This window comes from Cibotium barometz, chromosome 5 (genome assembly GCF_041138505.1).
Source record: "Cibotium barometz isolate CiBa-2024 chromosome 5, ASM4113850v1, whole genome shotgun sequence".
Classification (NCBI taxonomy): domain Eukaryota; kingdom Viridiplantae; phylum Streptophyta; class Polypodiopsida; order Cyatheales; family Cibotiaceae; genus Cibotium; species Cibotium barometz.
In genome coordinates this window covers 51,811,114-51,827,447 of record NC_141050.1, presented here as the reverse complement: position 1 = coordinate 51,827,447, position 16,334 = coordinate 51,811,114, and the positions used below count along the sequence as shown (strand labels likewise).

The window sequence follows — 16,334 nt, the reverse complement described above, 5'->3', positions numbered from 1 at the left end:
ATGATTAATTTCAAAGTCCACAAAAGGCACCTTTTAAAATGGTTAGTTGGCTGGGAGAACAATGCAAGCAAAATAGTGAGCTTAAAACTTACAACAGTTTCAAAGATTTTCGGGTGTACCCAGCATCATTCCCATTTTTGGTGAGAATATCAGTAGCTTTGCAGTAAGATTGACTCTGAAATAAGGAGACAGCCCCGGAAGGATTTTTGCAATATGGCTTGGAATTTTCAAATCCAGATAAGCTAGCACTACACCATCTAAATCCTCATTGCACCTGCAAAGGTGGAGCTTTAGTCATGTAAGTAGCAAAACACACACACACAAGCACTAACAAAAAGCCGTCATTTTCTGCTGAAAGTAGCTACCATTATGAACTAAAACAACTTCGGGTCACCTCCATGGCCACGCATCTAGTTCTATATTTATAACATGCATGCAGAAGCGTGTTACATTAATGCTAGCTGCAAATTCACAAATAGACCAGAGATTTGATCAGATAAGTATAACTGGGAGCTTCAGATCTGCCAAAGCCTGTCACACAAATGAGGTGGAGGCTTACACCATGCAAAGCTAAAATGCTCTACATATTGCACCGATCTAATAAGAGAGAATTGGGCTCCAAACGCAATTGGGCGCAAGAAGCAAAGGCAAAGCTGTTTGGTGCAGACCATTACAAAACAAGGTATTTCCACTTCATAGGCAGATTGTTCCAGCAAGGACCTGTTCGAAGCAGCAACACTGGCTATTGTTCAGTCTCGGTACCAAGGCTAGAGTTCATCTAAGTAAGGAAAGAGATATCCGAAGGCCAAGGATTCAAATCTGCATAAATAATGAAGCAAATACACAAAAAGGTGGGGGGCCTTAAGTCAGTTCTTGGGACCCAATCAGGTATCTCGTATTGGGTGTATCCCTCAAGAGCAAAGCTCCATTAGTCATGATTTTTTTCATGCTATTGTTCATGATGGATACAATCCTCATAGACCCTCCTGGTCTTTTGTAAGACCTGAATATAATTCGTTCTCTCTCTCTCTCTCTCTCTCTCTCTCAAGTAGATCAGCTGCTATGTTGAGTTATTAAGTGCCCATAATACCCTGCATCTCCACTTTCATTTTGCTTTTATGCACGGGTAAAGCCTGGACCTGTAATGGCCCTTACCTCGACAACTCACAACGATTGGTTCCAAGAGATGAGCTAGATTTACTTAAACATTAGGTTGGTTATTTGATTCTCAGAGCTCTTTTGAAAAGCACTGTTCAGTGCCCACCTTGCTAAAAGGATTCCACAGTAGCGCATAGCCAATCAGGGAGAGAATCGATGCATGATAAATTGCATACCGGAAAAGACGAGAGTTGAGAATCTCTTGCACGCCTTTCTGAACGTTGTTGGCCCACGCAGGGTGCACACACACTTGAAGCTCCGCGTTCCCCACCTTCAGCCACTCCAACTGCATTTCCTCCCCAGAAGAAGAAGTAGGAAGAACCAAGTTTGACATAATTGGCGAGACAGCACAAGCTCACATTCTCCTCAAGCCTCCGAGGGCAACTTCTAAAGGCAAATCGAATTTGATGTGCGTGTCAAAATGTGTAGAAATCTTGTAAAAGATATATATATATATATATCAATTTAATATATGCACCCAAAACGTTTTTGGGCATTAATTAATTAGCAATCTTTTTTCCCCACAAGTGTTTCACTTTCCTCATTGCTCTCTTGTTTGCATGTTGCTACACGTGCTCAACCAACCACTCATCTTTATTGGTGTTGGCGTCTTTTGCTTTTCTTTTGCTCCTGTGAAGATTTCATCGTCATGGACATGCTGTGCTTCTGCACCGTTTTCGTGCTTGTGATCTTTTGTGTCGTAGTGTTTCGCGCTTATCATGTTCCTAAGGTGTTTTTACGTGGTTGTGCAGCTACCCGATGCGCGCTCTATGAAACATCCCTGTTTATGGGCATCGACGTCTTCTGGATTTCCATTGCTCCTTGGTCATCGTCGACGACGGGCTTGGCTTCTCATCTTCCTTAGGTGTTGTTGGGTCGTTTAGCAGCTAGTTGTTTGTGTGGTGAGGTCGGGGCCCCCATCTTCTCGATTTGTTCTGCTCTCGCACAGTTTTCCGTCTTCCCTAACATACTGTGCTTCTGGGCCAGTTCCAGTCTTCTCATCTTTGTTACCTACTATGCTTTGAGATAGCAGGTTCTGCATGTCGTTATGCCATTGGCTGTTCTACATGCTTTCTAACTTACCATGCTCGTTTTCATGCATTAATTCATTCGTGATCGTTGTTGACACGTGTTTCACTTTTCTCGTTGCTGTGCTGTTTGCATGTACCGACACGTGGTGGACCAACCACCCGTCTTTATTAGTGTCAACATCTTTTGGATTTCTTTTGCTCCTGCGCAGATTTCGTCATGGTGGAGGTGATGTGCTTATGCAACATTTTCGCACTTGTGATCTTTCTACGTGGTTGTGCAGCTGCCCTTTTTTATGGAGACATCGTGGGCGTCTCCTTGGCAATTGTCTGTCATCGTCGTCGATGTGCTTGGCTTATGTAGTACTAGTTTCAAGCTTCTCACCTTCCTTAGGTGTTGTTGTGTCGTTTCACACCTTCTCGCTTATGTGGAGAGGTCGTGGGACCCTCATCTTCTAGATTTGTTTTGCTCTCACGCAGTTGTCCATCTTCTCTCACATACTCTCTTTCTGGACCGGTTCCGATCTTCTCATCTATCTTAGCTACTATTGCGTGCTTGTGCATCTGCTTGTTTCCATGGATACGTCGTCTTCCTGGATATTGGGATCTCTGTGCATGTTGTTATGTCATTAGCTCTTCTGCATGCTTGCCAAATTACCATGCTTCTAGACTTCTCTTTACGTGAATTGCCTTTGGAGGTGGTTGTCTTTCTGGAGAACTCATCCTTCTCGACAATTTCCTTCCCATGCCAGTTTATGCATCGTTGTGAATGTCTTTTTATCATGGGTTTCTCTTCATCTTTGCGACATAACTATCTTGTGTCATTCTTTTTTTGGACTCTGTGTTGTTTACTTAACGAGGGTTGATGCTCTATTGCTTATTTGACGTGTCTTACTACTCCTTGTCATGGCTCCTAGGAGGAAAGCCCTTGATGACATTAGCAACATCATGAAAGTTGATCGTTGTCCTTCTTCTTCCTCCTTGCTTTGTCATGAGGGTGGACCATCCACCTCCATTGTGCCAAGAGCCCAAATTGATCGATTGTCCGGCCATGTTATCACCCCTCCGGAAGGCCCCTCTACAGTTCGCAATCTTCATGCACAGCAAAGCAAAAAGCCTAGTTGTCTGGTTTGTATCTCCTCCTCAAACTTGCTTCTTTCATCCTTCTTCTCATAAGATTTGTTCTATGTGCTTTTCCATTGTCTCATTATTTATTTCTCTTTGTGCGTTCTTTGTGTGCAAGATCCTCAGAGCCTGACAGGAAAGGTAAACAGTCTGCATCACATCCGACTCTCCAACTTTTTGACAAATGATAAGCATTCCAACTTGGAGCCATCTGTGTAGACGATACCTCACTTTCCACTAGAGAAGAAGACAAAACTATTTGAAGTGTCAGTGACAGTTGCCATTGGAAATGCAAACATCAATGTCTCCTATTGGGAACCACTCGAAGAGTTTGTAAGCATGGAGTGCTTGAAGGGCTTGTTGCATTGGAGAAAGAAGGCACTCTGAACCCTTTACACTTTTAGATGGTAGTCACTCTTATGGCTCCATCACTCATAAGCATTGGCAAAGCCATCAAACGGTATTTGGGTTAGGTCTTCTTCAAATAAGAGGGTGCTATAGTAATGTGTAGAGTTTTGCAACAAATAAGAATGCATACATTTGAAGGTATGGTAGGCTATTGCATGAAAGACTTGCACAAGCCGCACTTTAAGTTCTTCTCACATAACATCTCCACCACTGAAGAGATAACAAGAGGCCGCCAGTTGTACACTCTTTATGGTTAAGCGGATTTGAAGAATAAGGTATTCTTGTCGCCCGTCTCATCAATCTGTTTGATCAAGCTTATGTATTCATGGATAATTACATAGCTAACAAGCTTGGTGCTTCACTCCAGAGTACGCTCCTCAGAACGGTCCGCACTGGAAAATATTACCCTACCGCATCTTGGATAATTCCAGAGACAGGAAATAGCATAAGTAGAAGAAGATCTTGTGGGATCCCTCTGTCCCCTCCGCGCATCGGACTCTCGGTAGAGCTGACAGCAGGCGAAGCAGCTCCCTCATGCACGAGGCAGGGTTTCTCACTCGGGGCCCCGCCCATGAATGTCCGGGCACGAGACTAGGCTGGTGGTCACTCCAAAAACCGAAATCATTTATGATGAAAATCACACTTTTAATATAAAAATTTATCTTTTATGCATATGTTTATGCATAAAAATCATTTATGATAAAAGTAACACTTTTATAATAAAAATATTCTTTTATGCATAGAAATCAATAATGATAAAAGTAACACTTTTATAATAAAAAAATATTCTTTTATGCATACTTTTATGCATAGAAATCAATAATGATAAAAGTAACACTTTTATAATAAAAAATATTCTTTTATGCATAGAAATCAATAATGATAAAAGTAACGCTTTTATAATAAAAAAATTATTCTTTTATGCATACTTTTATGCATAGAAATCAATAATTATAAAAGTAACACTTTTATGATAAAAAAATATTCTTTTATGCATACTTTTATGCATAGAAATCAATAATGATAAAAGTAACACTTTTATAATTAAAAAATTAATATGATGAAAGTAACTCTTTTGTAATAAAAAAATATATACTTTTATGCATTATTTTATGCATAAAAATCCATAATGAAGAAAGTAACACTTTCATAATAAAAAAATTATCAATAAGTATCTTTCATAGAATTTAATTCTATTGAAAATCATTCTTTTATAAGAATTAATCAATATGCATCTTTCTATGCATGAATGAAAATGACACTTTTAGAATACTCTAACGATGGGGATTACTCTTTTTGATTAATAAAAGATGAAATTTATTTCACAAATTTTCAGAAAATTTCGCCATAACCTCCTTTGTATGGCTGACCATTTTTCAATTTTTAACTCACTAAAATTAATTAGAAGTTCACCAAGAGTATTTAAATCATTCTAGTGTAAACATTTTCTACTTATTAAAGAGAACATTATGAAAAACTTGATTTTATCCAATAATCAATCATCTAGGATAAAGAATGGTTGGATTTACTAAAGAAGAGAGGGGAATGCCTTTTTTTAATGAGGCATAACATCATTTCATTTTAGAGAAGACAAAAATCATAAAAAACCATAAAGAATTAGAAAAGAGAAGAATCTCCAACTTACATAGATAATTTTAGAGCTTTCCTTTGGCTTGATGGTTGGGTTCTACTCTTGTTTGAAACAAGAGTGGCCACCAATCTTTTAGAAGAGGGAAGGTAAAAAACTAATGAATTATGAGTAAAATTCACAGTTTTTGGCACTTGGGAGAGGCAGGGCAACAGTGCAAAACACTATTGAGTTTCAACAAAGGGGAAGGCTTCTATTTATAGGAAAAAGTGAGCTTCTGACCAAGCCAACTGATTCTAGAATTTTCCAGATCAGTTTGGTCAATTTTTGATCATTTTTGGGTCAGTTTAGTCCACTTTTTGGATCTAGTTGAAACACGAGAGAGGAGAGATAAAAATATCTCATTATTTGGGAGTTTAAAACTCATCAATCATGTGAAATAGGTGCCTCCTTCATGAGGGGAATTCCCCCATACTGAGGTGTCAAAAATGCATCATTTCACCTAAATATCTCTCTTTTTTTAACTATTAACCTTGTCCTTAGTCAACTCTTCATCTTATGTGAGTATTTACTCATTTTTGGGGGAATTTTCCTTTTATTCTTCTATTTATCTCCTCCCTACATTTGGATGAATCTTATTGGTCCATAGGAACCTTAATTTAAAATTTCGAAAAAATCTTGATCCCCAAGATAATGCCTCTTGAATAGATTATACTTAATTTCTAATGCACCTTCGGAAAATCTTTTTGAACTTCTGTTTCAGGGGAACTTATTTTAATAAGATGAGATATTTTTCTATCCAAAAATATTTAACAACTGAATCACCACTCTCTAGAAGATTTTCTCTCTCTAGGTCAAAACTGGTAGAAACAAGATCTTTTATATTTCTGAAGAGGGATTTGATTACAAGGAAAGATGATGGACATCTTAAGAGGCTGGGGAGGAATCTTACAGATCTTCTACAATCTACAAATTCATGTAGCTTCCTCATCTTACCCAATGCATAGACAGACATAGATGAAATCTTCTTCACGGATACTCCCAATGTGAGATACCGTAATCTACTATATGCGCACTCTAGCATACACGAAGATGAAGATGACAGAAGTGAAGATGTTGATCGAGCATACAATCATGAAAATGGATCCGATAAACACACTGCACAATCGGGGAGTCATGGCAATCCTATCGTCATCCAACGATGATGAGGACACCCATTCACAACAATAAGACTACAGTGTATCATATCTTTCTGTCTAGGAGAAAATCGAGAACTTCAAAAAAGCAATTGTCAATGGACATGACTTTGTCCCACTATCACTTGATGTATGTAAAGCCTGCTTCCTCTAACTTTCAAGAAATACGTTGGCCTTAACGAGGAAGAAGCCTGCTTCCTCGAGCTTTCAAGAAATGTATGTTTGACTGCAACTTCTTAAATGTATGCCTTATGGTTTTCACAACTATGCATGCTGGTCTTTGGTTATCTTAGCTTGACACTTGTATAAATCCACTGCAATATAACTCTCTTGCTGTTTCTTAACTCTACTTCTGAAATAATTATGTCAGTATTTCGTTACACCTACAAAAATTGGTGGTTCCCCATTTTTACATATGAAATCAAATCATTTATCTTTGGTTTCACTTTTGAAAAGTAAGTTCTGCCCATTGAGCGGGCAACAAATTAATGACACCACACAAAAAAGGTGAATATGCACACCAGACAAATAATTATTAATTATTATTGATAGAAGGAAAATCACATAAAATTGTATGTGTGTAGATATACTAATTTATTAGGTATATAGTATTCTCAATTAAACTAAAATGACAATCAAGTTTCAACAGATACACTAACCACTCTATAGGTTAGCATGGTTTCACTTACCTGACCTATCGTAAGGTGCTTTGCTATCTTAGCTACTCAAACGGGTACTTATCTTATGTAAGGCAGTTCTAGAACATATAAAGCAGCCTTAACTTGAGCTTAATGTTAAATAGGGAAAGTCTAAGGACTTTGTGTATGTACTTGAGACTAGTAAATAGGAGGCCAAATCATTTTTAAGTTCGACTGACCTATTGTGAAAACTAGTCATTTGTATATTAGTCATGTTTGATTCTAAGTAATACACAATTATTCCCTTGTAATAGAATACTTGTGATCTCCCCTTCTTCTCTGCTCTTTCTTGCTTATATACTATTGAATCTTGCTTACTTGATGGATACATGCTAGATAGGTTTGTTTGTAGGTTTCCCTCTTCTTGCATTAGCTTCCTCCAAATTTTGTGAGAGAGAACTACCACATAAAGATGAATCTCTTTTTCCCTCCATCTAGGTATAGAGGCTCTTCTTTCACCCCATTGGCAGGGAGCATTCTGGTGTGACAACAGAGTGAGGAAAGACTAGACAATTTATCACTCATTGATCAATTTATGATTGGTCTCAAGAGCAAGAGGCTTCATGACCATATCTATAGGTCTAGAAACTACATCTTTGATCCACGAGGTAATAGATCTAGTAGACATCTACATGGAGTTTGTTAATCCCATTTTGGATTAACAAACATGATCCTCCAATTGAGGACATTAATAAGTGTCATGAAACGGCACACTAAAAGTTGTACATTATGAGATATTGGCCACCCAAGGCCTAGTAAGTAAGTTTTGGGTGCCCAAGTGTGAATAAGGGCCAAATGTATATAAGATCACGGTATTTTCTCATAATGAAAAGACACAATCCCCTTTGTGCTATAGAGAGCTCTTTCTTGTGTCTTGAGAGAGATTGAGAGAGAGAGAGAGAGAGAGAGAGCATTCTAGCATTGTTTCTCTTCTATGATTGTGTGATTCATGCTTGTGTGGAAGAGTGAGAGAGAGAGAGTGATTATGAAAGATCCTTGCCCCCTCTGCACAACGGATTCGGGGTTGCTAGTAGCGGAAGTAGCACTCCTTGCGCGGTGCAGGTCCCCTCACTCGGGGCCTCGCCCATGGATATCCGGACAGGAGACTAATCCCTCGGTTCTTCCAAAAACCAAACCCAGAAAAAACTTCCCTTGCCCGGAAAGCATGGGCAATTCCTCCAAGATATGTTTACTCTAACGTAGTCAAGGTCATTATTGACCAAACTGATCCGATCGAACCTAAAGTCACTTGGTCAGATCAAAGAAGAAACTTGCACTTGGATCATAGAGATCAACGCTTTTTTCCCCATCGAGAGGCACAATCGTTGATTCCTTTTTTTTCCATAGAACAATTACTATCTGGGATTTACTTCATCTAGCATACTACAACAGAATTGAGTCTCATTTTACGGATCCATGAGTCCAGCCTAACCCCATCCAGTCCCATGGGTTAGCCAACCGCCCAACCACTGTAGTGATGGGATCCAATTAAGAATTTGGTTAGGTTTTGTCCCGGGTACCAGGGAAAAGAGTTCCCAGGCCACCTAGCCGGATGTTCATGCAAACTTAAAGCTAGTCACACCACTTACAGACCCAATATGAAATTGCTTTCTTCACAGATTCAACTATCTTTAAAACAATCATTTAATAAAGCCATAGTATCACTGATCACAATCCTCCAAAATATCCGATTGAATCTTAATTTCCAATCATTCCTTCATCGGAGTATCTATGGCATCATTGGCAACCAGAATGCTCACCACCTGTCCACTCAGGGGCCTTTCGATAGTTCCTAGCTCATAGTACCCAACAATATATTCACTTATAAAAAAAATCAAGATGGAATCTCCGTTAAAGATCAACAAGATCAACCAACAGATCCATATAAAAGAGCCATGGACTCATCCGTTGAGGACCAGCAAGGTCAATCAACCAGATCCATGCCCGGTTTCAGAAAACAACTCTTACTCCTTGTTCCAATATCTTCCAGGACGCATGTGTGGGTATCTTCAGTGACCCAGAGTCCGAGCACCGTATGGTCAGCACCCTCTAGGATCCTTCGTCTCGCAGGTCACCTAGCGTTTCACTCATAGGCCGCTTCCTTGGTCCCTTATCCATCGTACATCGGAAGCTCACCATTTAAATCGGGATTGAGGCTGGTCAAGACCTCGACCGACCTTGCTATGCGAGACGTCCTCTGTTGACTCTCCATCAGCTGCTGCTGCTGCTGCAACTTTATCAGTTAGGTCTCCACGACCTTATTCACAAGACGGTCAAAATGCTTCCCCAGCATTCTTGACATAAAACAGTCATTTACAAATAGGTCACAAATACAGTTTCTATAATGAACTCTCGTCTTTCCACATTATCCCTCATTAGTCCACATTCATTAGTCTACATTACTTATTCCACATTCAATTCATATGTATACCCATTCTCATCCAATCACATCATTTTCCATCTCATCACATCAAATTCATTTACATCACATATCATTCATTCACGTCCTGATTCACATGTCATCACATCTCATCCATTCACTCATATTGACGTCACATCCTTTCACACACATTCGTATTCATTATTCCACATACACATCCACATTCGTACATCCACATCCACATCCACATACATCCACATCCATACATCCACATTCACATCCATACATCCAGTTCCACATCCACATTCATACATCCACATTCACATCTACATCCATACATCCATATCCACATTCATACATCCACATCCATGCATCCATTTTCACATCCACATTCATACATCCACATCCACATCTACATCCATATCCACATCCACATTCTCATCCACATCCACATTCCATATCTACATCCATACATCCACATCCATATCCACATTCATACATCCACATCCACATCCACATCCATACATCCATTTTCACATCCACATTCATACATTTATACCCAAAATATCTCATTTTTTTAGTAATACTCATAGTTTTTTACTAATAAACCTTGTACATAGTCAACTCTTAATCTTATATGGGCATTTACTCATTTTTTGGTATTTTTCTTTTATAAATTGGATTTATCTCCTCCCCACACATGGATTAATCCTATTGGCCCATAGGAACCTTAATTAGACCATAATCCAAAAAATTCTAAAAATCTAGACCCTTAGGCTAAGGTCCTTTATACCCATTTCCAATTAATTCCAATTGTACATTGGAAAGTTTTTTTTGAACTTCTGTTCAGGGGAATTCATTTTAGACACTAGGAGGATTTTTATATCAAAAAATATCTCATTTTTAGACTACCTCCCTCTAGACATTTTCTCTCTCTAGACCAAACAGGGTAAAACAGAATCTTTCTTTTATTTCAGAAAGGGGAATAATTATAAGATCAGAAGGGGAGGTTCTTACACCTGTACACCTCAAAAGTTGGGGGGAGGAATCTTATAGATTGCCTTATACGACGATGCGAGCGCCTCTACGGTGACAGCGTGGAGGTGGAGCTTGGAGGTTGGAGCTTAACATGCGAGCTTGGAGGCCTCAAGGGACTCAAGTTCGAAGCATTGCATATGAGAGTTGTGATCTATTGCTCATCCTTTAGGTGAATGTGTTGCTCATCCTTTAGGTGAATGTGTTGAGTTTCCTCTTGAAGGTGTGGTAGCCCATAACATTTTTTGGCACTGCTAACACCTTTGTTTCTTTCATCCTCTTGGAGTTTCAGCTCCCATTGCATAAGATTCATGATTGCCCTTGCATTCTGGTAGTGCATTGTGTAGAAAATTAATGGATAAGATTTGTGTGGTAGGAAGAAATCACAGAGAAATTGGTTGTGATGTTGTGTATGTGTGTGGTGGAGTGGTATTAGGATAGAGCTTCACTATTTTTTCTTGTTACTTTGATATTTGCATCATTGGGAGCACCAACGTGAACGAACAGGTTGGTGTACTGTTTTTCTTTTTAAAAAATTCACAAAATAAAAAACATAAGGAGCCATTGACTGTGCCAAGAACTTGCATTCCATTCCTTAGGCGTGGCAGAATCAATTTGGGATCAATTGGATAAGTATTTGGCACACCCAAAAACATAACTTTCAACATCGAAAGTTTCACGTGAAACTGCAGAAAAACGTTCATGCTGTGAACTTTTTCTGTCGCTACGTCGACATGTGCATGGTAAGAGAGACATGCTGAGAAACGTACTAGCTCCTGGGTGATGTAAGACAAATGGAAAAAATGTCCACATCCCAGAGCATATCCACGAGTACTGTCAATGTCCTCCATATAGAGAGCGTAGTAGGCATCACGGAGTAATGGTGGTGCATCCTGAGGGAGAGGTCGTCGAAAAACCTCTGTAATAGGCTGTGGATATAAAGGTAAGTAGGGCACTGTCACGTTTGAGGATTTGCGGAACTCTCAAACATATAGCATCAACTGCTCTGCCCTATGCTGTGCAATCCGCTCCATAATCATGTGATGCTGCGCCTTAGCTCTAGAACTCTCTACCTCAGTCCGAGCCTACACAAAAAAGTAAAGCATAAAAATAGTTGATTAGTCTCTCTCATTAGGTATTACTTAAAGAAATTTATAACTTAGGACCTTATTTATAACTCTTTTACGTGCAAGAGAAACCTACCTGCTGGATGTCAGACTCTCTCACATGCCGTGCCTCTGCAGTAGCAGCTCTAAGGCGGTCAATCTCTGCTCTCTCGCCTCTACTAACTCCTAAGTGAGTCTCTCAGTGGTAGGTGTGGGACCCTACGTGACACAATCAACCATGTTGCTCATGTAAAAATATAGAAAAGTACATATAAACATGTAAATAAATTACTAAAAAAACTTAAGAAGTAATAAATATATAAATACCTCGACATCGGTAACATCGATGCCAACCTGGGTGCCAAGAGCCTCGAATGTCGACATAGGCACAAATGAAGGATCTGTAGGAGCTACACGAAGGGCTAGTGGAGGCCGCCTACCCTGGTCCTGGAGACAGCCTCGGCCAGCACCCACCCGATCGATGGCTAGTGTAATCCACCTCCTTCCCTAAGACAAACTTCGCATATAATTACTTTGCGAAGTATATGGGAATGTGGCGGTTGTTCGGCATCCTCCCATATGCGGCAACATATCTATAGTAGGATGCGAACACCGTGAAATAGTAAGCATGAAATAGTAAGGGGCTTGCCCGCCCCAGGCCTCATCCCACGACTATTGAGGAAAAGATCTAAGTAGGCTCCATCCCTAATCGGACCAAGATCATAGACCTGACAATATGTCAGGCCATGTGACACAGGAGCAGTGCGATGGTGGGCTATCCACTCATCTACATAAACAATATCGTGAAGGCTACGAAGGAATGAAAGCATCGCCTCCAAGTCTGCCATGATATGTAATGTAGACAGTGTGTCTCTAGCACTCCTACGGATAGCCGCGCTAACTCGCGGTCTATCTCCATGCGATGAGGTCCATAATAGACGAGCGGCCCTCCTCGCGTGACTCCATGCTAAAACCTAATCCTAACACAAAGGTCCAATGTGAAAGGTCCAATGCTTAGTGCTAAGTAGCACTAATGAAGCTATAAAACAATGCTAATGGGCCCACTAATGCTAATCCAAATCAAGAGAGTAAGGAGAGTGAAAACGACTTCTGACAATGAGGCAAAAAAAAAAGTTTTTCGATTTTATAACCTCGAACGAAGTTCGGTGGCATCATGCACTTTAGGGTTTGCAAGATGTACGCTCTAGATTTTAGGGTTAGTGAGACAAACGGCCAAGATACACACTTAATTTTAGGGTTGGTGAAGGATCGACGGCTGAGATTTGAAATTAGTATCTCGTTCGAGGTACATGGACGGCTTAGATTTTAAGTCATTACCATGATTAGAAGCCCAATCCATGACTGTGATTACATTTAGGATGGCTTCATGGATACTCCTCCCCTGAACAAACCCAAACTGCATAGGGTGAACTACTCTAGCCACAGTGGCTTTAATCCTGTATGCCATGGCTTTAGCCATAACCTTGTAAACTGTGTTGAGCATGGTCAAGGGCCTGTAGTTTTTTATCTCCAACCTGTCACCTCCCTTGGGTATCAGCTTGATCAGCCCTGTGTTAATGTCCTGTGGGATATCACCATTAGCTCTGAATGCATTAAGTAGGTCACACAGATCATCCTTAGCATACTTGATAAGCTCTTGGAGGACTTCTGCCTGGATACCATCAGGACCAGGAGCTTTCTCCTTTTTCATAGAGAGGACTACATGCTCCACCTCATATGAAGAGAAAGGTATGCCAAGTAGAGCTTGGGTTGCCACAGGGATAGTGCTTTCTACTGGCTCTATGAACTCCTGGAGTTTAGCCATATAGCTATCCTCAATACATAAAGGTGAGCCCACAATATTAGAGAGGGTTTGGACAAAGAGTTTATTCACACTTTTTTCATATGTAACTATAGACCCATCTGGGCCTCTGAGTGCAGCTATAAGCTCATTGTCCTTCTTGGCTCTAAGTGTTTTGAAAGATACCCTAGATGGAGTGTCCCCTGTTTTGAGCCAATACAAGCCTGTTTGTACTCTTGCTGCATCTGCCCTTTCCATTTCAATGGCCTTAGCTTTATCCTCAAGGGTGTGGAGCAGTGTGTTGAGAATGGAATCATCTGAGTTGTGACCACAAGCAAGTCTTATCTTCTCAAGTGCAGTCTCTAGCCCCATTGAGTCTGCTCTCCTTTTCTTGGCTCTTCTCTTGCCCATCTTTTTGGCCAGGTTGATTACTGCCTCCATCCCTTTCTGCCATCTGACAATGGGGTTTGGAACACCAGATACTGCTTGGCAGCCAAGCTTTTTCCATCTCCTCACAAAAGGCTACATCCTTTAAGAATGAAACATTGAACTTAAAGGGTGGGGGTCTTTTACTGACTTTCCTGTCTATTTTACATTTGAGGCTTATGGATACTGGAGTGTGGTCAAAAACTGTGAGGCAGTGTAGCAGCTTCCCCTTAATTTCATGATGGGTCCATGACCCTTGCTCAGAGAGGTACACTCTATCCAATCTTCTTGCAATGAGTCTCTGCAGGGTGTGCCTATTGTTCCATGTTGGGAGCATGCATGGTTCACAACCTTTCAATTCTGCAGCATCTCTGATGTCAAACTTTCTGGCCCAATTATCCCACTGGGGGGATGGAGCATCAACTGATGGTTCAAAGTTCCAGTCACCTGTAAAGCAAATGGGGACATCCCAGTCCAGCTCTGGTAAAGCAAATCCCACACCAGTCTTCGCTCTGGTTCAGAGTTGGGTGCATACACATTAATGAGACCAATCACTTCACCTTCCACATGGACCTTACACGCAATCATTCTACCACAGGGGAGCCTGATTACCTCCTCAACTCTATGTCTCATGTTCACTAGTGTCATACAGCCCCCAGTACCTCTGTCTGAGGTGCTTACCATACATTCAAACTGCTTCATGTTAAACAACATGGAGCCTGTCTTGGTTTCCTGTAGGAACAAAAAATCAGGCTTCTCCTGACTGAGCAAGTGCCTGACATAGCCTTGCTTGGCTGGGCTACACATACCCCTTACATTCCAGGAGATTAGTTTTAAGGGTCTTGAGTACATATTATCCATCAGCAAGATTGATAGTGGTATATACCTCATCCTCTTGACTATCCAAGAGTACAGCAAACTCCCTAGACCTATTCCTAGCTGCCTTTTTAATGCTGCCCTTGACCCTGATTCTGTTGGTGATGTTATGAAGGGCTTTGCCTGTGCTACTACTACTGCCTGCCTTAGTGGCTATTTTCCTTTGCTTGGCTTGTTGCCAGCCATCATTCTGCTGCTTCTCCACCACCTCCTTATCCTGGTTATTTGTAGCAGGGGGAACTTGGGGGGTGACTTTACCCTTGCCTTTGTCTTGAGGAGCTGTTGGAGAAGGGACCTGAGAGCTCCCTTCTTTAGATTGCGCCTGGGGAAGGGCCTGCTCTGCTGGTCAGGTTTTTGCTAAGCCTGAGGTGGGACCTTGGGGTTCCTTGGGTGAGTTGTCTGCTCTGTACATTCCCTTGCAAAGTGGCCTTGCCCTCTACATTTGTAACAAGAGTCTGGGAAGGCTTGGAATTTGACTGCAATATCCACTTTATGATCACCCACCAATGTGAACTGTACCACATCTGGAACCTCAACCCTTCTGTCCCAGAGAACACATGCCCTCTTAGCTGACTTACTTTCACGCATGCCTTCCTTATGAGTGTACAGGACCTTCCCCAGAGCTCCTGCCATGACTTTGACTTGGTCCCACAAGTAGTATGGCAGCTCAGGGAACTCAATCCATACAGGAGGGCACTGGTATTGAAGCATCTCTTCTGGTTTGATGGAGGGGGCCCATGGCATAGTATACACCAGGTTGCCTTTAAAAGCTGCAACTGTCTCCCAAGCACATAATCCCTCTGGGCTTTAGTCTCCATAATGGCCTAGAAGAAACCTTTGCCTGTAAAGTGTGACTTACTAAGTCCAGCCCTGCCCCCATACACCTCTGCAAACCATCTTCTAAACTCATCCTCAGAACGTGGTTTCCCCATAAAATACATGTATACCCCACATGACATTGCTTTATGCAGCTCTGCAATTGCCTTCCCCATAGACAGTTCCACCTTGGTCTGGAAGACCTTCTTTCCTTCCCCATTCTGGCAGATAGCTTGTCCATGTCCTGAGCCATCTCTTGATACAAGGAGGCTTGGGTCTCCTCAGAGATACCCCCATACTGCAGCTTTTCTGCATAAGTCTGCTCCATATTACTGAAGGCCTGATCTAGACATGATCTCTTCCTGCTTGGCGCCTGCCCACCCACGCTGTCCAGGGGACCGTCCCTGGAGCGCGCCCTTACAGTAGCTGAACCGTCGATCTCCACCTATACCTCTGCGTTCGTCTAGACTCCCTGTTCCTTCTCTTTCTTCCCAATTTTTGATGACCCAAAGTCTCTTGGTTACTCTCGTCTCAATTGTCAAGTGTAGGTAACAATCCCACTAACTTTTGGTAGTAAACTTGAATTCATGCAATAGCATGCCAACACACAATTGTTTGAAGGCATTGTGAATGAGAATGATTTAGCCTTTATTTGTTCTTAATAATCTCTCGAGTCTCTAATTATTTGATCTT

General features: G+C 41.1%; 1 protein-coding gene across 5 annotated transcripts in view; it reads right to left on the bottom strand.

Moving 5' to 3' along the window:
• The window catches only part of LOC147638625 (DNA-directed RNA polymerase), a 40,951-nt gene extending 39,370 nt beyond the window's left edge, over window positions 1-1,581 (bottom strand). For all 5 annotated transcript variants that reach the window (XR_015265950.1, XR_015265951.1, XM_086798546.1 and 2 more), the window contains exons 1-2: window positions 1,335-1,581; window positions 120-274 (exon numbers count right to left, since the gene is read on the bottom strand). Coding sequence is in view for 3 of the 5 variants with exons in the window: in XM_086798546.1 (XP_086654672.1) it covers window positions 120-274; window positions 1,335-1,492 (313 nt within the window). In the remaining 2 variants the exon portion in view is untranslated. The remainder of the gene's footprint in view (window positions 1-119; window positions 275-1,334) is intronic.
• Between the last annotated feature and the right edge of the window lie 14,753 nt (window positions 1,582-16,334).